The sequence below is a fragment of the Dama dama genome, chromosome 30 (assembly GCF_033118175.1).
Source record: "Dama dama isolate Ldn47 chromosome 30, ASM3311817v1, whole genome shotgun sequence".
Classification (NCBI taxonomy): Eukaryota; Metazoa; Chordata; class Mammalia; order Artiodactyla; family Cervidae; genus Dama; species Dama dama.
In genome coordinates, this window is record NC_083710.1 from 72342861 (window position 1) to 72367609 (window position 24749).

Here is a 24749-nt window from a genome sequence, read left to right on the forward strand (position 1 = left end):
GAATCTTAACCACTGGACTGCCAGGCAAGTACCCCCGTTTTCTTGTGGGTTTTTTTTTTTTTTTTTTCTTTCTTTTATTCTCCTCACTGGAGTATGGAGTTCACAGTCCTGTGGTTATGAGCAGTCCTCGGTGCCCCTACATATCTCAGCCCGCTTATTCAAAGTCTACAAATGTTCTTGTTTGCACAGATAGATCAGTTTCAGTGGAGCTGATAACATGGGAGCATACACACATTCTCACAGATACAGTTCTCAGCTGTGTCCTGATGTGTGTTGATTTTCTGGGCATGAGAACACCCAGAAATATAGGCACACCTGTTTTATTGTGCTTCACAGATAATGCATTTTTTAAAACAAATAGTACATTTATGACAACACTGTGTCAAGCAAGTATATTGGCACCATTTTTCCTACAGCATTTGCTAACTTCATGTCTCTGTGTCACATTTTTGTAATTCTCGCAATATTGCAAATTGTTTCATTATTATTATATTTGTTAATCTGATCTGTATCAGTGTATTTTAATGTTAAAGGTTCAGATGATGGTTAGTATTCTTTTAGCAATAAACTATTGAAAATAAAGGTTGTACATCATTTTAATATATAATGCTATTGTACACTTCAGTTCAGTTCAGTCACTCAGTCGTGTCCAACTCTGCAACCCCATGAATCACGGCACACCAGGCCTTCCTGTCCATCACCAACTCCCAGAGTTTACTCAAACTCATGTCCATCAAGTCAGTGATGCCATCCAGCCATCTCATCCTCTGTCGTCCCTCTCCCCCCCAGACTACAATATAGTATAAACATAAATTTATTTGAACAGAGAAACAAAAAATTCACATAATTTTCTTTATTCTGTGATTTTTCACATGATTAAAGTTGTCTGAAACCAAATCCAAAATATCTTTGAGTTCTACCTATACATACATGTGAGCCACATATGTACACACTACAACCTGCCTGTGTGCACAGAATGGCCCATCTGTATTATACAGATTAGGGTTTAAAATAAGGTACAAAATGTCCTGAGAAACCTGTATGCAGGTCAAGAAACAAGAGTTAGAACTGGACATGTAATAAAAGATTGGTTAAAAATTGGGAAAAGAGTACATCAAGGCTGTATATTGTTATCCTGCTTATTCAACTTATATGCAAAGTACCATGTGAAATGCTGGGCTGATTGAAGCTCAAGTTGGAATCAAGACTGCCATGAGAAATATCAATAAACTCAGTTATGCGTTATGCAGATGACACCAAACTTATGGCAGAAAGTGAAAAAAACTAAAGAGTGAAAGTGAAAGAGGAGAGTGAAAAGCATGGCATCCAATCCCATCACTTTGTGGCAAATAGATGGGGAAACAATGGAAACAGTGACAGACTATATTTTCTTGGGCTCCAGAATCGCTGTGGTCGGTGATTGCAGCTATGAAATTAAAAGACACTTGCTCTTTGGAAGAAAACTCTATGACAAACCTAGACAGTGTATTATAAAGAAGAGATATTACTTTGTCAACAAAAGTCTATAAAATCAAAGCAGTAGTCATGTATGGATGTGAGTGTTGGGGCATAAGGAAGGCTAGCACTGAAGAACTGATGCTTTTGAACTGTGGTGTTGAAGAAGACTCTTCAGAGTCCCTTGGACAGCAAGAAGATCAAACCAGTCAATCCTAAAGGAAATCAATCCTGAATATTCATTGGAAAAATTTATGCTGAAGCTGAAGCTCCAATACTTTGGCTACCTGATGAGACGAGGCAATTCATTGGGAAAGACTCTGAGGGGAAAGATTGAAGGCAGGAGGAGAAGGGGACGACAGAAGATGAGATGGTTGGATCACATCACTGACTGACTCAATGGATATGAGTTTGAGCAAGCCTGGGGAGATGATGAAGGACAGGGAGGCCTGGCATGCTGCAGTCCATGGGGTCGCAAAGAATTGGACGTGACTGAGTGATTAAACAACAACAAAGTCTCTTATAGACATTGTATTATCTTTGTAAGATAATAAAATTAGCTAAACCCACTTTTTCTTATGTTTAATCTCTTTAAAGATAAATTCTGCTTTGAAATGCCATGATTGATTTGACAGACTAAGATGCGAAACTTTAGAGATTCAAATCAGAAAATATGATTCAAATCAGAAAATATGAAAATTTCCAAGAATTCTGATTATATTGCTCAGAAAGATTTAGTTGTTCCATTTAAAGCTATGAGTTTTAAAATTTTACTGATTTACAAATAATCAAAATCATGTCTTACACCATCATCAATCCAGATTCTAAATAGAGATGAAGTCATCTCTAGGGAAGCTTCCTTCAGGGAATTTGCAGTTGGGCTTCCCTGGTGGCTCAGATGGAAAAGAATCTGCCTGCAAGGCAGGAGATCTGGGTTTCATCACTGGGTCAGGAAGATCCCCTGCAGTAGGAAACAGCAACCTGCTGTACTATTCTTGCCTTGAGAATTCCATGAACAGAGGAGCCTGGCGGGCTACATTCCATGGGGTCACAAAGAGCCGGACAAGACTGAGTGCTAGGGGCTGGTGCACTGGGAAGACCCAGAGGGATGGGGTGGGGAGGGAGGTGGGAGGGGGGATCGGGATGGGGAGTACATGTAAATCCATGGCTGATTCATGTCAATGTATGGTAAAAACCACTACAATATTGTAAAATAATTAGCCTCCAACCAGTAAAAATAAATGGAAAAAAATAAAAAATTAAAAAATAAACCACATTATCTATCCACCAAAAAAAAAAAAAAAGACTGAGTGACTAATACTTTCTTTCACTTTCAAACTCATTGGTAAAAGAGACCAGTTTCTGCATACATATTCGAATGCAGTTTTATTCCTTACCAACATTTAATCTGCAATATAGATTCTTTACCCTTATTGTTAGTCATTTAATTTCTCTCTGTTTTGGTATTAATAAATAGACTGGCATGATATGTATTTTTTATTCTTCCAAAATTCAATTGTAAGTATTAATTTTTTAATAAACTGCCTTTTGTACTGCTCTGATGAAAGGTCCCATGTAAATAGCAAATTTTCTTTGTGTTGTTTTTAATCTCATTATGTGCATTTTATCTATTTTATATTTTAAGTTGTTTCAAGATAAAGTATAATTAAGATATTTAATATCAGGAAGTGATTTCATTTTTCTACCAAATAACTCCTCTTAAAAGGTTCCTGAGAAAGTGAGTACTTGTTTATGTATAACACTTGGTGACTTGTTGACATATCTGTAAAATTACCCATGTAATTCTCAAGGTCAGATTACCCAAGCAGTAGGAATAAAGCTAATTTAAAAACTGACTTCTTATGCACCACTTAGGAAACTGCTGTTTTTTCATTGCCAGCAGATTTTTTTTTATCTTCTTGCTTTATTTATGAATATTAGTTAATTACACACATACATACACATGTATACATATACACCACACACAATATATGTCTCCCCCTTTTAACCTACCACATAATGTATACTATGTGATAATCACAGAAAACAAACAATTTTTAGCATATTAAGCTTTCCTTCAGGGAAATCTGACTTCCCTGGTGGCTCAGACGGTAAAGCATCTGCCTACAATGCAGGAGACCTGGGTTTGATCCCTGGGTTGGGAAGATCCTTTGGAGAAGGAAATGGCAACCCACTCGAGTACTCTTGCCTGGAAAATCCCATGGAGGAGCCTGGTAGGTTACAGTCCATGGGGTCGCAAAGAGTAGGACACGACTGAGTGACTTCACTTTCACTTCCAGGGAAATCTGAATAATACTACATAAATAAATAAAACTGTAAGACGGCATAAAAATCACTCATGTTTATATTACATATGCTTGGGTTGATGGTGGTCTCAACCAGGGACACTTGTAAATATCTGCCATTTTCGGTTGCTACAATTTGGGCATTTCATCTGATATCTAGTGGGTAGAGTTCATTGCTACTGTCAAACATCTTATAATATGCATGACAGTCCTCAGATGCCCCAAAAATGAATTATCTGGACCCAAATGTCACTAAGACCATGCTTGAGAAACTATAGACTACACTTCATATATAATAGAACTTTAAAAATTCATCTTCAACAATCAGAGTTTAATTTCCCTGGGTCTCTTTACAGCGTGGCATTGTGGGAAGAACAGGAGCTGGAAAAAGTTCCCTCATCACTGCTCTTTTTAGATTATCAGAACCTGAAGAACCTGACATTTGGATTGATGGGATCTGGACCACCAACATTGGACTTCATGATTTAAGGAAGAAAATGTCAGTTGCACCTCAGGTATGCACATCAGAGCATTCTCACATGTTCTTTTAATAAAGTGTATAAGTTTAATTGCTTTTAATTGGATTTTTATTTTCAAATTACATGAAAGGATTGATCCTTTTTTCCCCAATAGAGCACATTTTTAGCATCAGGTATTTTCAACAGACATTTTCATCGGATACCATGTTTTGTTTCTTTGTTCATTCGTTAGTTTGTGTGCATGTGATTTAATAACTTACTGAGATAGATTTCTGGACTCAGTCTTCCTCAGTTGCCACAATTTTATCCACTGATGATCACATAATTCTGAGAATCAAAGGATAAATGGCTTGTCTAGTTCTGGAGAGGTTCCTATAGGGAAACATGACTTTTAAGTGGTTTACAGATGGAATTTTGCTGTGGGAAATGAGGACATCTTTTCAAGGGTGATTATCTCCTTGGAGGACTTTCTATGAAACTGTTGAGCTTTGAAAATTACAGGGTATATAGATGCTGGGGAGACACTGACAGTTCATCCATTAATAAATAATTTTCACCAGGGAGACAGTGTAGAATAGGGAGGTAGAGCAGGTAACTGAGAATTCTGTCTCTATGTACCTCAGTTTTCTCTCTCTTACAAGGTAACTAACCGTACCAACCCCTTGAGCTGTTGTGAAAACAAAATAGGTCACAAAGTGTGAAGTGCTTCACATAGACCCAGATGTGACTGCTGTGATGGTGGAGCACTGAGCTGGCCATTGGCCAGTCTTTTCCTGGACTCTGATTCTGTTTTCTTATCTTCTGCATTGTAAAGAAGTATAACTTTCAGAGAGTGTTTTGGAGACTGGATTATATGCAGTGTAGACACTCCTGTCATTCCTTGTGGTTAATTTACTCAACATAATTTTGTGAATATTTACTGAGAAATTACTATCCTCCAGGTATATAGCCAAGGGCAACCTAGATTATGTGTCCTCATCTTCCATCCTGCACTCTGCTTGGACAGACTTACTGATTTAAAAAAGAAGAATTTGAATTTTAAAAAATATACTGGATAATCACCTGCTCATCAAAGGAAGCTCAGAAAAATACCCTCTTGAGATGAAAAACAGAAAGGAGATGAGACAAAATGAGCCAGGCAATTGTGCTTCCTAGAATGTGGGTGTAATATGCCCTGAAATGCCTGTTTATTAGGAAGCATATAGATCATGGCACCCAAAGGGAAGGAGAATGTGGGCTTGGGTACAGCAGTTGCTACCTACCCTTGGCCTCTAAAATACCTGGAATTACTCTAAGTACTTTTGAAACCAAGATATTCTTTTCAGACTATAATGAAATGCCACGTCACAACCTTTAAGATGTCTGCTGTCAGAAAAGAGAGAGAAAAAGAGAATGACAAGTGTTGGCAAAGATGTAGAGAAGTTAGAAAACTTATTCATTGCTTGTAGGAATGTAAAATAGTACAGCCACTGTGGAAAGCAAGTTGGTGTTTGCTCAGAAAAGTTAAAGATAGAATTGTCATATGACCTAGCAATCCTATTTTAGTTATTAAATGCAAAAGAATTGGAAGAAAGGTCTTGAAGAGATACCTCTACATGCATGTTATAACAGCATTATTCTCAACAGCAAAAAGGTGGAGGCACCCAAGAGTCCATGGGACATGACTGAGTGACTATATTGAACTGAACTTGTATCCATCTAAATTCCACTTTATATGCCTTTTTCTCCAAGGTGCGATGTTGGTTGATCAAAGAGAGAGAATCTAGAGAGAACTTGCAATGTGTAAAGGATCCCAGGAAACCATTTAGAAGGCAGACAAGGGTAGAATGTGTAAGAGTGTAGACCGAGTGTCAACGTGACCCATAGTCTTACTCCTGCTCTGCCTCATATGACTGTGGGACCTTGAAGACGTCACTTGGCTGCCAGGCTTCAGCATCCTCATCCTTAAATCAGTTCTGGGAATCATTGTCACACAGATTTGCTGTGAAGATGTAACGGGGTATTAAAATGTTTGTGCCCGTGTCTAGTTCTTAGGAAAGTTCAGGCAATAAGAACTGTTGTTATTCTTAAGGCTCAGGGCACAGACCTTTGGGTATTATTTCTGCTTAAGTAAAAAGAGTAACACCTTCTGGAGTGACTTTAATTTCTGCTTATGTGTTTATAGTCCTTGGTTATTTTCTTTATTGTTACAGTATAAACTAAGTTATTTTTATAAATATAAACAGTAAAGCAAAGAAACAAAAAACACAGTAGGAATTTTGGGGAAAAGTGTAACAGAGAAATGTATCTGATGTTTTCCACCGAGAGCAAGAAGACAGATTAGCATTTTTTTGTACTTTGATTTCTGGCTCCCCTCCCACCAGTTTCTCTCCTGATCACCACCCTATACACACTGGCACTTTCTCATTTACTTACTTATACACCAAGACCTGTGGCCTTCTCAGCCTGCCTCACACTCTCAACTCTTTTCTTCATTTCCTTGAGGAAAGAGCCTATATTTCTCATGTTTGTTCCTCTAGTGCTTGTTATAATCCTTGGCAAGTTACATGAGTATTGATAATTCCTAATGTTTGTGGAATGATTAACATGTCTTAGCCACTTATCCTACCACTTCCTGCTTAATTCTCACAATTCTTTTGTTATCCTTACCTGACAGATTTAAAAATTGAGGCACTGGGAGCTTATCCCACTTATCAAGTAAGGGACAGAGTCAGGATTTATTTTGTGTATGTCTGTTTATTTTTTAAATTGAAGCATAGTTGATTCACAGTGTTTCAGTAGTACAGCCAAGAGGTTCAGATATATATATATTTATATATATAATTATATATATGCATGTATATACACACATATTTTTTCAGATCCTTTTATCATAGGTTATTGCAAGATATTACATATAGTTCCCTGTTCTATAAGTAGATCCTTTTAATCTTTTTGTATATAGTAGTGTGTATCCATTATTACCAGATTTCTAATTTATCCCTCCCTATCTCTTTTCCTTTGGTAGCCATTATTTGTTTTATATGTCTGTGAGTCTATTTCTGGGTTGTAAATAAGTTAATTTCTATCATTTTTTAAGACTCCATATATAAGCGACCTCATATGATGTTTGTCTTTCTCTGTCTGACTTACTTCACTTAACCTGACAATCTCTGGGTCCTTCCTTGTTGCTGCAAGTGGCATTATTTGTTTCATTTATATGGCTGATAATATTCCATTGTGTGTGCATGTGTGAGTATACTCCACATCTTCTTCATCCATTCATCTGTCTATGGACATATCTTAGCTGTTGTTAAGTAGTTCTGCTGTGATCACTTGGGTGCATGTATCTTTTTGAATAAGGGTTTTTATCTATTTCTGGATATATGCTGAGGAGTGGAGTTGCTGGATCACATGGGAACTCTTTTTCTGCTTTTTAAGGAACCTCCACATTGTTTTCCATAATAGCTGCACCAGTTTCCATTCCCACCAACAGTGTAGGAAGGTACCCTTTCTCCACACCCTTTCCAGCATTTATTATTTGCAGACTTTTTCATGATGGCCATTCTGACCAGTGTGAAGTCATACCTCATTGTAGTTTTGATCTGTATTTCTCTAATAATTAGTGATGTTGAGTATCTTTTCATATGCCTTTCGGCCATCTGTATTTTTCTTTGGAGAAATGTCTATTTAGATCTTTGGTCCATTTTTTGATTGGGTTGTTTCTGTCTTTGATATTGAGCTGTATAACTGTTGTATATACAGAAATCTCTTGCATTTATATAGACTAAAACAAAGTATCAGAAAGAGAAATTAGGGAAACAACCTCATTGGGCATCATGTCAAAGGGAAAAAAATAAAAAATAAAAACAATGCTAGGAATAACTAAGAATAAACCTACCTAAGAAGGCAAAAGACCCTTAATCTATAAGACGCTGATGAAAGAAATTGAAGACAACACAGACAGATGGAAAGTTATACTGTGTTCTTAGATTGAAAGGATCAATATTGTTAAAAATGACAAAACTATACAAGGCAGTTTACAGATTCAGTGCAATCCCTATCAAATTACCAATGGCATTTTTCACAGAACTAGAACAAAAGAAATTTTAAAAAAATTATACGGAGACAGGAAAGACCTCAAATAGCCAAAACCATCTTGAGAAAGAACACAGCAGGAGGATTCAAAATCTCTGACTTCTGACTGTACTACAGAGACACAATAAAGAAAAGTATGTTCCTGTCACAGAAACCAGGCACATAGATTAATGGAACAGGATAAAAAACCCAGGTATAAACCCACGCACTTATGGTCAGTTAATCTAAGACAAAAGAGGTAAGAATATTAATGGATTAAAGACAGTCTCTCAATAAATAGTGCCAGAAAATCTGGGCAACTATATGTAAAAGAATGAAATTAGAACTTTCTCTAATAACATAGACAAAAATAAAGTAAAAATAAATTAAAGACTTAAAGATTTGTGAGACAAGATCCTAGAGGAAAACATAGAATACTCTTTGACATAAATCACAGCAATATGTTTGTGGATCTGTCCCCTAACGTCATGGAAACAGAAGCAAGAATAAAGGGGGCATAGTTAAAAGAATCGAAGCACCAAGTAAACCATAAATAAAACTGAAACAACAGCCTCTGGGAGGGAAGGAAATATGTGCAAATGTTGCAACCAGCAAGGTATTAATTTCCAAAATATACTAACAGGGTTCAAATTTAAAGAGATTCCCAGCTCCAGAGCCTGGGCAGCAAATTACTCTGCTTGTGCCTTCATGTGGGTGTTGAGTGTGGTTCACGTACAGTTGATTTGTGTCATGATCCATGTGCCTCTGTGTGCATACACACAGAGGAACAAAAATTTCACAAATAACATTACTCTTGCTCTGTGCTCTGATATTTTCTGTGATACCAGTTCTATTCTAGTTCATATAAATGATAAAATGATGGTCACAGGGCACAAAATTGATTTCCTGATCCATTCGTTGCACCTGCATTTTGACAAACACGGCCCCTCACTGTCCCCCTGCTGGGGGCTTCTGGTCCATGTTAGCATCACAGCAGGAGCTTCCCTGTTATTCCAGATTCTCAGAGCAGCCCTGCAAGGCTAACCCCAGTTTGCAGTAAATCTTGGGAAGGTTAATAATTTAACCTGAGTCTAATAACTATGAGCAGTAAAATCAGAACTGAGAATTGTCTGACTCCAAGTTTATTTTTTTTCCAATAAATGTTAGTTGAACTAAATGATGTTCTCATCAGATATTTTCCTGAATTTTTTAACATAACATAACATTTTATGTTAAAAAATCCTCAAAAGTTTTCCCCAAACTATAACAAAAGTGAATAAGTATGGAGCAAAGCCAAAAGATACTACTCCTACTGTCCTGTCCCTTATTTGGACAGTATCAGTTTTGAAATGGGTTTATTTGTTTATGTGTCTTGGGCTAATAAGTGTCAGGAAAACATACTCAAAATCTTATCCCTGCTGAATCAAGAGCCCTTTGTCTTTACAATGTCTTAATGGCTCAGAGATGAAGAAAGTCTGTTGGTTTGGTTACATGAAGTTAACTTGTCTAAGTGCAGAGAACTTAAATCTCTCTTCCCCCCAAATGAGTAGGAAGCAGTGATGCTTGTATCTCAACACCCTAATTTAGGGAACCTGGGGAGCTGAGAGCAGACTCTGCAGAAGGGGAGCCCAGGGCTGTTTCTTTGAGTTGCCCCACTCGGGTGAGCCACTCAGATAATGAACTCGCAGCATCTTCCCTGGCTGCCCTATGATCCTTGGAGCAGCAGCGAGCTTCTGGGGTCCTCTGTCTACCTCTCTCCCAGGTTCATCCCACCATCCTGCTGACCCTGCATGAGCAGATCAGAATTGGGGGAAAGAGGATAGCAGCAAGGATCTGGGTAGGAACCAGAGACAGGGGAGTAGAGACATAGACCATCAGTCCTGAGGGGATCTTTTGAAGATGAATACTGTGTTTTTAAGAAGGTACTCCTCAGTTTGTGTTCAAAATTCAGGAATGAGCAAAAATGAAAGCTCCTCGTAAGTTATTTCCTTGAACAGAGAAAGTAGGATGTATGTTCATCCTTTGTGCTGAGAATCTGAAGTAGGCTGATGTACAAAGTAGGTTGATGAACAAAGGATGTATGTTCATCCTTTGTGCTGAGGATCTGAAGTAGTTAAGTATGTTTCCCAGAAAGAACACTGATTGAGATTATGTTCAGGGAGCAACTGCTTATCTGAAAGGATCTGGAAAATGAAGTGAAGATGGAGAAAAGAGGAATACTGGGGAGCAGCCTCCCCTTGATTGGCCATGTCATCTGTTTTAACCTCATGGAAACAACTGAAGGATGAGAAATTGCCTGCATGTAGGAATCTTAGGGTTGATAATTACAAAGAGTAAAAAAGTTTTGTGAAACTCTGAAATAGAATGATGGTTCCCCTAACAAGGAACTCTTACTATTGCACAGATGGTTGTTTGGTCTTGGTCCTAAATTCAAGAATTTTAAGGAAGACCTTAAATTTGCGTTTTGGGAGTTTTCAGTTCAGTAATCATTTTGAAATGTATGAGCAGTGATTTCACCACTTTGGAGGCATATTGACCACTTAATCAACTTTGTGCAATAAAGCTCCTATATAATGTCTTTTTATATAGGATTTTGCTTAGGGATACACATTTTTTGGTGGCACACCCTGAGTCTTCTCATTCATTTGTCACTCACCAGATTTAAAACAGAGACAATATTGACAGAAGGTACAGGAGGCTGTCTGAGTGTCATTCTTCTTCATGACTAGGAAAAAGAAATATCTGTCTTTTTTCATCTTCTCAGGCTTTTGTGAAGTGAGGAGGAAAGTCTAGCCCCAAGGCCAGGCAGGATTTTTGAGGCTGGTGATTCCGAGCAGTTCCGGGCACTTGTGGAAGCGTCAGGTCTACCCTTGTTCCCACACATGTGCATCCCCTTGTTCTGCCCTCTTCACTGAAAGGAACCAGTTGGGCTCTTCTCTGCTGGTCATATTCTTGTGGCCTGGCTTATTAGAGCCTTCCAGAGGAAAATGTAAATGGCCTACAGGAGCTTTTGTACAAGATTCTCTCTTGAAACTTAGAAAAAAGGAAAGGAAAGTGAAGTTGCTCGGTCATGTTGGACTCTTTGCAATCCAGTGGACTGCAGCCTACCAGGCTCCTTCATCCATGGGATTCGTCAGGCAATAATACTGGAGTGGGTTGCCATTTCCTTCTCCAGGGGATCTTGCTGACCCAGGGATCGAAACTGGGTCTCCTGCATTGCAGACAGACGTTTTACCCTCTGAGCCACCAGGGAAGTCCTGAAACTTGGAAGGATACATACATTTCTAGGGCAGTTTACTTGTGGCTCCTCCAAAAGTTGAACAGGAAAACTTATTTGAATAATTTTATTATGACCCAGTCATAATGGGTTTCAGGTCATCCTGACCTTGCAGTTAGTAGTAAGGAGGCTCTGTGAGGCAGGTCATCCTGACACACAGGTGGGAGAATGTGGGGATCAGGTTGACGCAGAATCCGAGGAGATCTCTCCATGGACAGAGGTGCTGCAGACCCCAGGAGATGACTTCTCTTTGCACGTGTGGGGATGTTCCTTTCACACAAGTGGAGAGATTCCATATCCTAGAAGACTGTTTGACCAGCGGAGAAAAGAGCCTAGTTTATTCTTCAGTGCCAATGTGTAAATATTTAATGGTTTGAGTCACAATGGTTTGCTTTGAGTCAGAAACCTCAACTAATCATGCTATTGATATTTCCCAATCACACTAAGATTGACAATTAATTTATGTAGATCTTGATGTAAAGTTTCTCCAGTAATTATATCCTAAGTTTGCATGTGTGTGCTTAAGCCCATGGTCCCAGGAAGCCTTTTTATTTTTAAAGAATTAAATCCTTTCTCTTCTTCAGTTTTTCTCTTAAGATAAAAAACTTCTTCAACACTTTTTTCTTCTTTTAATGTTCAATAGTCTGGAGGATATTTTGTAGCACACTTTGTACATGGAAAATTATTTTATAGATAATGTTTTCTAAATATACATTTGCAATTTGATTATTAAAAATTATAGTAATTTTGATATTTTATATTTTAATTATGTTCTGTAAGCATTGGGATATAATGAAAAGTGGTTAAGGTAATGACATTCAGTATTTTGGGGCATTTAGGAACCTGTTTTATTCACTGGAACAATGAAGAAAAATCTGGATCCTTTTAATGAACATACAGATGAGGAACTATGGAATGCCTTAGAAGAGGTAATTTATTAATATTAAATATAATTAACTGTTAGCATCAGTATCCATGCATGTACATTTTGAGTATTGCAGGTAATTAAGAGGAGCTTAACAGTTTAACTGACTTTGTTTACCTCCTATAAGAACACTGATGACATGTGTACACTTACAATGTTTATTAATTAATGATGATGAAAACCAAGAACATAATGCCATGTTTCCATTTTAGCTTTTTCCTTAAAACCTTGAATGACTAGGCACATTATCTTGTCCTTTGCAGAGCACTAAATTAGATGTTAAAGCTATGGGATAAAATTCTACTAGTGATCTAGTGATGTCATTACCCTAATCACCTTCCAGTGTTCATTTTATTCCTCTGGTCTTAGGGAACATCTACTAAGTGGAGACAGTAGTAGTTTTTCATTATTAACTGAAAGATGTGAATGAGGTCAGACCAACAAAATGAGGAAGTTTCATAGTAAAGTGTCTATAAAAGTATATTTTATAGTTGGAATATGAGAAGAAGATAGAAAAAAGAGATTCATGCAGTCATATCTGACTCTTTGTGATCCCACAGACTGTAGCCTGCCAGGCCCCTCTGTCCATGGACTTCTCCAGGCAAGAATACTGGAGTGGGTTGCCTTTCTGTCCTCCACGGGATCTCCCCAACCCAGGGATCGAACCTGAATCTCCCACATTGCAGGCAGATTCTTTATTGTCTGAGCCACCAGGGAAGCCCTGGAATATGAGAATGATTATTTGTTGGTGATTATGTCATTTTAATGCTGAAGCATGAATGCAGGTAACAGAACCCTGGAGAATTTGCTAAGCTTTTATATGGAGAGGTTCATTTCTGGAGAATTTTCTGTCATTTTTTGTATCATGTTTCCCCTTGCCCCACTTCTTTGAATTCCCTTACCCTTGCATGAAACATTTTTGACTATTATCTTGCTGTTGGTTTGAATATTTAGTGTTGCCCTCATTTTACAAATTGATTCTAGTGAGGGCAGAAACTCTAGACTTCTAAACCATAGATAGTCTTTTAATTTTTCATAGGACCTAGCTCAGTCTTGTGCTTCTAAAAAGTAAGGATGTGCATTCCTATACACTAACAATGAAAGATCAGAAAAAGAAATTAGGAAAGGATCCTGTTACCATTGCAACAAAAAGAATAAAATACATAAGAATAAACCTACTTAAGTAGGCAAAAGATCAGTACTCAGAAAACTGTAATTTACTGACAAAGGAAACCAAAGTTGACACAAACAGATTGAAAGATATATTCTTGGATTTGAAGAATCAATATTGTGAAAATGACTATACTACCCAAAGAATCTACAGATTCAGTACAATCCCTGTCAAATCACCAATGGCATTTTTCATAGAGTTAGGGCAAAAAATTTTACAATTTATGTGGAAACACAGAAGATCCCAAATAGCCAAAGCAATCTTAAGAAAGAAAATATGAAGCTGGGGATTAGGTTCCTTGACTTCAGACTACATTATTAAGTTGGCCAAAAAGTTCATTACATAAGATATTATAGAAAGACCCAAATGAGCTTTTTGACAAATTCAGTGCAGAACTACAGTAATCAAGATGGCATGGTACTGGCACAGACACACAAAAAAACAGAAATATAGATCAATGGAACAGTATAAAAAGCCCAGAGATAAAGTCACCTAGTCTATGACAAAGGAGTTAAGAATCTAGCATGGAGAAAAGACATCTCTTCAATAAGTGGTGCTGGGAAAATTGGACAGCTACATGTAAAAGAATGAAATTAGAATACTCCCTAATACCATATTGGAGAAGGAAATGGCAACCCACTCCAGTATTCTTACCTAGAGAATCCTGTGGACAGAGGAGCCCGGTGGACTGCTGTTCATAGGGTCACACAGAGTCAGACACAACTGAAACGACTTAGCATGCATGCATGCATTGGAGAAGGAAATGGCAACCCACTCCAGTATCCCTGCCTGGAGAATTCCAGGACAGAGGAGCCTGGTAGGCTGCCGTCTATGGGGCCACACAGAGTTGGACACGACTGAAGAGACTTAGCAGCAGCAGCAACTAATACCATATACAAAAATAAACTCAAAATGGATTAAAGACCTAAATGTAAGACCAGACCCAATAAAACTCTTAGAGAAAACAAAGGAAAAACACTCTTTGACATAAATAACTACCAAATTTTTATTGCTCTCTTCATTTCAGAGAAGTGTGGCATAGTTCTTTAAATTTTTTTTGTTACACAAATCCAAGTAATTGTTCATGTTGCTTTGAATTGATGTATTTGTCATTTGGTGGTACCCTTCCAAGCAAGCTCTGAAGTCTGTAATATGTAGATTAGCCTTGACTGTGAGCAGGCTGATTTGGATGGAGGTCGTACATTTCCAGCCAGAAATTCTGGTTTCTGAAGGATGTCAGCACTGAGTCTTTACACACCCACCTGGCTTTCCAGCAACGTGAGGATTTTGTTTTCCTAAATCGGGCCAATTGCTTTACCTTTTCCTGCCCCCAAATAAGTGCACCTCTGATCATTTAAGTCTTTGAGTCTATAGTGAAATTCTAGAAGAGAAGAGGGAAGAGCAGTTAACTATCAAATGTAATTAGATAGGATGATCCACTGATCTTGCTGAAGAATGCTGAAGAAGCTGCAGTTGAAAGTGAAACAGGAAAGTGAAAAAGTTGGCTTAAAACTCAACATTCAGAAAACAAAGATCATGGCATCTGATCCTATCACTTCATGACAAATAGATGGGGAAACAATGGAAACACTGAAATACTTTTTTGGGGTGGGCTCCAAAATCACTGCAGATGGTGACTACAGCCATGAAATTAAAAGATGCTAGCTCCTTGGAAGAAAAGCTGTGACCAATCTCAACAGCATATTACCTTAAATATTACATTACTTTGCCAACAAAGTTCCTTCTACTCAAAGTTATGGTTTTTCAAGTAATCATGTGAGAGTTGGACTATAAAGAAAGCTGAGCACCGAAGAATTGATGACTTTGAACTCTGGTGTTGGAGAAGACTCTTAAGAGTCTCTTGAACTGCAAGGAAATCCAACTAGTCCATCCCAAAGGAAATCAGTCCTGAATATTCACTGGTAGGACTGATGCTGGAGCTGAAACTCCAATACTTTGGCTACCTGATGTGAAGAACTGACTCATTGGAAAAGACCCTGATGCTGGGAAAGATTGAAGGCAGGAAGAGAAGGGGACGACAGAGGATGAGATGGTTGGATAGTATCACTGACTTGATGGACATGAGTTTGAGTAAGCTCTGGGAGTTGGTGATGGACAGGGAAACCTGGCATTGTGTAGTCCATGGGGTTTCAAAGAGTAGGACATGACTGAACGACTGAACTGAATTGAACTAATTGATCTTGAATTCACAGGACAGGTTTAATGGTGAAATTATGACATCTTAAGAAAAATACTGGAAGTACTGGTAAATTATTTTTCTATTTGTTTCCCAGGTGATATATTTTTTCACAGATTCTCAGGTAGAAAAATTACTCCAGAATTTTAGAACACATTGTTCCATGGACAGAGAGGCAACTTTTATCTAAATTCTAAAAATGATGAAGTGGTAGAAGGGATAGATGATACTAAGATCTACCTTTATTTAAACTACATTTGGAGCTTTCTATAAAAAGAAATAGACGTGAGTCTATTTCAAAAGTGAAGTATGTGGTTTTTGGATATTGCTTCAAGAATTTACTGTGTTAACTTTGGTAATGTCACTTAGAGAAATCATCCCATCATTGTTTTTCTCTAGGAATTGCTTCTTTATGACTGTTTTAAAGAAAACCTACCAAATCTTTCATTGAAAACATACATATGTGATAAAAATTCCTGAAGAAATAGAATAATGGGGTGATTTATCACTCTAAGTGTGTGTGTGTGCATGCTTGATCATGTCTGACTTTTTGTGACCCTCTGTGGAACTATAGCCCACTAGACTCGTCTGTCCATGGAGTTTTCCAGGCAAGAAATACTGGAATGGGTTGTTGTTTCCTCCCCCAGGGGATCTTCCCAAACCAGGAATTGAACCCACATTTCTTGCATCTCCTGAATTTGGAAGGAGGATTCATAACTACTATACCACCTGGAAAGCCTGTCACTCTAAGAGGTATCACTAACCAGTGAGGTCAATTTTTATATGAACTCAAAACCATAGTTATTAGTGTGTAAGTGGTGCCAAACTGGACATGTGAACCCAAACTCACAGAGGTGGCCTGAGTGTGAGTGAGTAGGAGGGAATCACTATGTTTTCCTCTTTTAAAGTCCTCTAGTCCTATTTCCCAGAGAAGGCACTGGGGACCCACTCCAGTACTCTTGCCTGGAGAATCCCGTGGACGGAGGAGCCTGGTAAGCTGCGGTCCATGGGGCCGCTAAGAGTCGGACACGACTGAGTGAATTCACTTTCACTTTTCACTTTCTTGCATTGGAGAAGGAAATGGCAACCCACTCCAGTGTTCTCGCCTGGATAATTCCAGGGACGGGGGAGCCTGATGGGCTGCCATCTATGGGGTGGCACAGAGTCGGACACGACTGACACAACTTAGCAGCAGCAGCAGCAGTCCTGTTTCCTCCTCCTTCCTTGGGAGAGATGGACATTCAGAAGGGAGGCAGTCCAGTGGATGCTGCCCATCTCATCTTGGTTATTTTTCAAAATATGCTGAAAATACATTTTTTTATATACTGTAAATTAGCCATCTTACTATAAAGTGACAAAAATTCTTCAGTTAATTAGTGCTGATTGGGGCACTAAGAAGCAAGATAATGCCACAAGTATAACATGAATGTACCTGAAGAGGAAGCACCTTATCAATCAAAGGTTAAAAGAGCACAGTAGATCAAACTCTCAAAATGAATCACCAATGTGTCGCTTCTGTTAAAAAAATGAAAACAAAACAGCTGGGATTCTGGGATATGAAGTTAAGCATATGGTCTGTCCTGTCAAAACTGGGGAGGAAATCATGCAGTCAAATGTTTGATGTTGATAGTGTCTCTGTTCGGACAGAAGTGTGTTTCATCACACAGGAAACCGATATACAGAAACCTGGGCATCAGCAGCCTGTGCATCAGGAACCACACGGTTCAGTCCTTGTGGTGGGACAGGTCACATGTCCACTTCCGGGCCCTGTGTTAGGTGAACGGGCTAACTTTACTAAGTTATTAAGTCCCTTACTTCCCTTACTGCCGGTCCTGCTCTAGTAAAAGCTCTTCCCCATCTGTTTATTGCATTTCAGTGTCTCCTTCAGTCCACACCAGCCTTTCTTTTTGAAAAGTAAGAAGGTTCCACAAAATATAGAAACCATCTGACATGTGTGTTGATCTCCTGTGAGGGGTGTTGGTGCCTGGTTGGTAGATAGAGTACATGTAGTAGGTTACATTGAAAATGTTTATGGTGATAGAAATAGAGTGCCTTCAATTTCAGTGTATTATTTTTCAATATTGCTATATTCTGTTATTTTCCCAAACTCAAAAACAGTCTGAAGGATTCTGTACTGAGATGTATAGTTTTGAATAGTATTATTTACTCCATTTTCTTTAAATCATAACTTTTTCAGTGCTTTCCACTGTTTAAAGTGTGAGGTTGTGATATCTTAGACCCAGTTAATTGTTATAATATATTCCTTTTACACATAATAAGAAGATAGTGTTATGTATAAATTATTTATATATGTGGATTTTTTTTCTAATTTATAGGAACAATTGTGTTACACGATGAGATACAGTCATGCCTTCATTCATACAGCCAACAAATATCTCCTGAGAACTTGTTAGACAGGCAGTGTTGCAGATTGTGGGGCTATCACAGTCATCAAAAGACAAAATCTCTACCCTTGGAGCTTAAATTCTCTTGGAGAAGATGGAAAACAAGTCAATATGTAACAAGGTCTCAGTGCTGATACATGCAAAGGAAGAAAATGGAGCAGAACATGAAGAGAGGCTAGCTGACAGCATTGTTAATATTGGGCAATATCTATTGATCTGTCATAAATTCTACATGTACTGATTCATTTTATACTCTATCAATGTTAGGAGGTACCCATCTTTATAATTATGATAATGAAAGGTTGCTGCTGAATGATAAGATGCTGGGATTCTTGGCCTCCGGAGGAGACACATTCAATCCGGGGTCAGAGACAAGGCTGGATCGCTCAGAGCTTTTGTGTAATAAAGTTTTATTAAAGTATAAAGGAGATAGAGGAAGCTTCTGACATAGGCATCAGAAGGGGGCAGAAAGAGTACCCCCTGCTAGTCTTCAGCTGGATATTATATAGTCACTAGCAGTCTGTTAATGAAAAGAAAGGAATGTCTTAAAACTCAGAATGGCACCAGGCCCCTTATCCATAAATTGCATTTCATGATAATCTTGGTACCAGATGATTCATCCTGGGCCATAAAACGATTGACTTGAATCTTGTAGAAGGGCAGATTACCATCAAATAGTTTCATTTACATAGATTAGGGGAACAATATCTGAATATAACATACTGGTCTGTCAAGTAGGTTGAGCCATTTGGCGGAACCAACTTGAAGACAGAGTCTGGGGTAAATGCATAGTACATTAACATAGCTTAAGACAAACATTTCCATAAGAAAAAAACTGTATTGGTTAACTCAAGTTTTGAGAATAGTTAGCTTCAGGTGAAGGTGTCATGGCAACACAGCATTTTAAGAGAAACCTCCTTTTAAATTTGTATAGAGAAAGAAAAAAATATCAATAGTTTGTTTCCTCCTGCCGCTTAAGAGAGATAAAAATGTCTGGCATTTGCAGCCTGTTTCCTCCATTTGGAGACCCCTGGCCTTCCTGCCTGTTACCCTCTCAATAATATAGTCTTAGAGCTTAGGAAGCTAAGGTAGAATAAGTTTAGTAACTTGCCCAGTTGGCAGAGCCAGGCAGGACTTATGCCCAGTCTGTCTGGCTTCAGGTCTCCATTTTTTTTTTTCCCCCTTTTGGCTGTGCTGGTTCTTCATTGCTGCTTGCAGGCTTTCTCTAGTTGTGGCAAACAGGGACTAATCTTTTTGGCAGGACACAGCTTCTCACTGACATGGCTTCTCCTGTTGTGACACCTGGACTCTGGAGCACACAGGCTTCAGTAGCTGTGGCCTGCAGGCCAGTTGTTGCAGCCTGTGGGCTCTAGAGTGTGGGCTCAGTAGTTGTGGCACATGGGTTTACTTGCTCCTTGCCATGTGGATCTTCCTGGACCAGGGATGAAACCCATGTCCTGTGCATTGGCAGTTGGATTCTTAACCACTGGACCACCAGGGAGTCCCAAGCCTCCAATTTATTGTTTTAAAATTTTCAAATCACAGGAACATGGAAGGAATATTATGATGAACACATACACACCTTCACCTGGTTCATCAGCTGTTAGTGTCTTCCCATATTTTCTCCATCAATATAATCTATATTTTGCTCAATTGTTTGTAAGTTGTAGAAATGTTTATTAAAAGTTGGATTTCACCTTTAAATACAAAAATGTACACCTTGTAAAAACAAGGACATTCCCTTATATGTCCTAACACAGGCATGTTAATCAATAAATTTAACAGTAATATTATACTATTATCTAGTATGGTTTCAGATTCTCTAGTTTTAGCTCTTTATTGTCTCTGCTTCTATTGTCTTTTTTTTCCCATTTTAAAAATTTAATATAATTTGATTTTATCATTACATTACAGAGGGCCTTCATATTCATATATTCTCATAACCATCCCTGATTTATAAATGAAGACAGAGTCTCAGAAATTAACATTTTTTTGAAAAACATTTCTCCTCACAACCCCTTTTCCTCATGAAGCAGATATGGACAAACTCAAAGGAAAGTATAAAATCAAATTAGTGATGGGATGTGATCCAAGTCAGAGGCAAGTGTGAGTCAGGATGTCAGTCTTAAGCAAATCCAACCACTTGCACCACAATCCAAATCTTACCCTTTAGATTTTATGTACTTTTCATGCTAACACTACCTACAAATATCATATTTAATCCTAACTCAGAATTCCCTTTTCATGGGATCGGAGTCCCATCTGGAACACAATTCAGGTTCACATTCATAGACGTGCTCTAGCATTTAGGATACCGGAAAAATGAAAAATTAAAAACACTGCTGACTCATCCTTGGTGTATTGTTATCTGACATTGTAAAGTGTCAGATAATTTATCAGCCATCACTCATCAATCTGTTGGTCTCTTAACTTGGAGTGTATGTCTTCTTTGTTCTTCAAGTAAAGCCTGAGTTTGGTTCTTGTTCTATAATACTTTTCCAAAATAAATATTTATAGAACTGATCCCTACCACCAAATGTAGTTTCAGATTATCTTTGGCAGTTAAAATTTGCTTTTTCCAATCTTTGGAGTATAACTTTATGAAGATAGATTAATATAAACATCACCTATATCCATATTCTGGGGGAAATAAGACACTGTGTCTTATTTTTCATGAGTTTTCATTCACTGCAAGACATTTATGACACTGAGGAAAATGCACTTGATTGGTCCACTATTTATAGAATTAAACTTGGGAAAGAACCATCACCAGAGCAGGTTCCAGGATTACTAATGTATAAGCTTCAGTTTGCCATTGTTTGAATTTGTGTATTTTCCATTCAGTTCAGTCGCTCAGTTGTGTCTGACTCTTTGTGACTCCATGAACTGCAGCACGCCAAGACTCCCTATCCATCACCAGCTCCCAGGGTCTGCCCAAACCTATGTCCATTGAGTCAGTGATGCCATCCAACCATCTCATCCTCTGTCATCCCCTTCTCCTCCTGCCCTCAATCTTTCCCAGCATCAGGGTCTTTCCCAATGAGTCAGTACTTCACACCAGATGGCCAAAGTATTGGAGTTTCAGCTTCAACATCAGTCCTTCCACTGAACACCCAGGACTGATCTCCTTTAGGATGGACTGGTTGGATCTCCTTGCAGTCCAAGGGACTCTCAAGAGCCTTCTCCAATACCACAGTTCAAAAGCATCAATTCTTCGGTGCTCAGCTTTCTTTATAGTCCAACTCTCACACCCATACATGACTACTGGAAAAACCATAGCCTTTACAAGGCAGACCTTTGTTGACAAAGTAATGTCTCTGCTTTTTAACATGCTGTCTAGGTTGGTCATAACTTTCCTTCCAAGCAGTAAGCGTCTTTTAATTTCATGGCTGCAATCACCACCTGCAGTGATTTTGGAGCCCCCCAAAATAAATTCAGCCAAGTTCCACTGTTTCCCCATCTATTTGCCATGAAGTGATGGGACCGGATGCCATAATCTTAGTTTTCTGAATGTTGAGCTTTAAGCCAACTTTTTCACTTTCCTCTTTCATTTTCATCAAGAGGCTCTTTGGTTCTTCTTTACTTTCTGCCATAAGGGTGGTGTCATCTGCATATTTGAAGTTATTGATATTTCTCCTGGCAGTCTTGATTCCAGCTTGTGCTTCCTCCAGCCCAGCATTTCTCATGATGTACTCTGCATATAAGTTAAATAAGCAGGGTGACAATATACATCCTTGATGTACTCCTCCTATTTGGAACCAGTATGTTGTTCCATGTCCAGTTCTAACTGTTGCTTCCTGACCTGCATACAGATTTCTCACGAGGCAGGTCAGGTGGTATGGTATTCCCATCTCCTTCAGAATTTTCCACAGTTTATTGTGATGCACACAGTCAAAGGCTTTAGCATAGTCAATAAAGCAGAAATAGATGTTTTTCTGAAACTCTTGCTTTTTCAGTGATCCAGTGGATGATGGCAATTTGATCTCTGTTTTCTCTGCCTTTTCTAAAACCAAATGTGCTGGTAAGATTTTATCTTCAGAGAAAAAGACTTACTATAAACATTTTTGAAGTTTTTCTTTACTGTACCAGCTCCTATGCAAAATGAACTTTGGGAAACTTGACTCAACCATAAAGATTGTTTTAACTTGTCTGTTTAAACCACATTTAAACAGACAAGTTTAATGAGAAAAAGCTTCATATTTTTAGAGACTTCCTTAACTAACCCCTAGGTGGGGTTTCTGGAAGATGTCCTTTGGCAGGGATGGTGGACATTGATTTCTTTCTGTCCTGACTTGACTCCACCGTCTTTCTCAGTGAACGCTGTTTGGAAAGAGCTCTCCCCATAACCTGGCTGTACATGTAAGATACATAAGAAGTCCTGAGGATGTCAGAGTTCTAATGTGTAAGAGGCTTGCCTACTTCAATAACAGTTTGTTTAGGAAAATGTCATTCTTTCTGTATCAACAGGTACAACTTAAAGACAACATCAAACATCTTCCTGGTAAAATGAATACTGAATTAGCAGAATCTGGGTTGAACTTGAGTGTTGGACAGAGACAACTGGTGTGCCTTGCTCGGGCTATTCTCAAGAAAAATCAGATATTGATTATTGACAAAGCCACATCAAATGTGGATCCAAGGTATGGAGCTGAGATCCAGGACACCTTGAATCTGAATCCTTGAATTCTTAAGGTGGTAAATGGAAAACATTTAGTGATGTTTAGAAATGTTTCTAAGTGTTCTCTTGGCCTCATGGATATTTTTTGATAATATTAATTCCAGAAAACAAAGGAAAAACCAAGACATGTTATATAGGGTTAATGTTGTTATGAGGCATCCTGAGAAAGCTAGATTCCTAAATCCAGCTCATAATCTCAAGCAATTTTGAGGGAAGACTATTTTCCATTTTTGAAAAACAGTAAATTTCTAAATAGACTTTTTATACTTAGTTTTTTAGGAACAAGATTATACGTTAAGGTACTGATTTTTAAAAACATTATAAAAGTATCATGATATTTTTAAGTCTGCTTTAACTGTCTTTACTGAACTAAATCAATTTCTTTGATTCTAGAACTGATGAGTTAATACAGAAAAAAATTCGTGAGAAATTTGCTCACTGCACTGTGCTAACCATCACACACAGGTTGAGCAATGTCATCGATTGTCAACGGATATCAGTAAGACTCTCACCATTTTAGTTGATTTCAATAATGTTCAATTTTTCAATGTATCCTTCCTTGTAAAACTTGATAGGAACCTCCAGTAATGTAATTTTCTCTTAGTTTGTCCTCTCTTTCCTGAAAATTGCTGTTCAGTCACTCAGTCATGTCTGATTGTTCGTGACCCCATGGAATTCAGCATACCAGGCCTCCTTGTGCTTCACTGTGTCCCAGTTTGTTCAAATTCATGTCTGTTGAGTCTGTGACATTGTTCAACCGCCTCATCCTCTGTCGTCCTCTTCTCCTTCTCCTCCTGCTCCCAGTCTTTCCCAGCATCAGAGTCTTTTCCAATGAATCAGCTCTTTGCATCAGGTGGCCAAAGTATTGGAGCTTCAGCTTTAGCATCAGTCCTTCCAATGGATATTCAGGCTTGATTTCCTTTAGGATTTACTGGTTTAATATTCTTTCAGTCCAAGGAACTCTCAAGAGTCTTCTCTATCACCACAGTTTGAAAGCATCAATTCTTTGGTGCTCAGCCTTCTTTATGGTCAAACTCTCACATCCATACATGACTATATGGAAAAACCATATAGCTTTGACTAGACGGAACTTGGTTGGCAAAGTAAAGTTTCAGCTTTTTAATATGCTGTCTAGGTTTGTCATAGCTTTTCTTCCAAGGAGCAAGCATCTTTTTAATTTCATGGCTGCAGTCACTGTCTACAGTGATTTTGGAGCCCAAGAAAATAAAGTCTGTCACTGTTTCCATTGTTTCCCCATCTGTTTGCCATGAAGTGATGGCCTCGGATGCCGTGATCTTCGTCTTTTGAATGCTGAGTTTTAAGCCAGCTTTTTTCACTCTCCTCTTTCACTTTCATCAAGAGGCTCTTTAGTTCCTCTTTGATTCTGCCATAAGGGTGGTGTCATCTCCATATCGGAGGTTATTGATATTTCTCCCGGCAATTTTGATTGCAGCTTGAGCTTCATCCAGCGCGACATTTTGCATGATGTACTCTGCATATATATTAAATAAGCAGGGTGACAGTATACAACCTTAACATACTCCTTTCCCAATTTGAACCTTATTTGTATTTCTTGCTTTAGAAATAGACATCCCTTTTTTATTGTACTTCCAAGATACTGCATTTTTGCAAATTGAGAGCTTATCATAACCCTGCATTTAGCAAGTCTGTGGGCGCCATTTTTCAAACAGTATTTCCTCATTCCAATTCTCTGTCTCACCTTTTGGTAATTCTCATTATATGTCAAACTTTTTCACAATCATTACAGTTTCTCTGGTGATCTATAACATCAATGTTACT

The 24749-nt window shown here is 38.3% G+C and overlaps 1 protein-coding gene across 2 annotated transcripts in view; it reads left to right on the forward strand.

Moving 5' to 3' along the window:
- The window catches only part of LOC133049097 (ATP-binding cassette sub-family C member 4-like), a 120592-nt gene that overhangs the window by 89403 nt on the left and 6440 nt on the right, over positions 1-24749 (forward strand). For both annotated transcript variants that reach the window (XM_061132996.1, XM_061132997.1), the window contains 4 exons: positions 4118-4276; positions 12413-12502; positions 22739-22911; positions 23343-23448. In XM_061132996.1, the coding sequence (XP_060988979.1) occupies positions 4118-4276; positions 12413-12502; positions 22739-22911; positions 23343-23448 (528 nt within the window). The remainder of the gene's footprint in view (positions 1-4117; positions 4277-12412; positions 12503-22738; positions 22912-23342; positions 23449-24749) is intronic.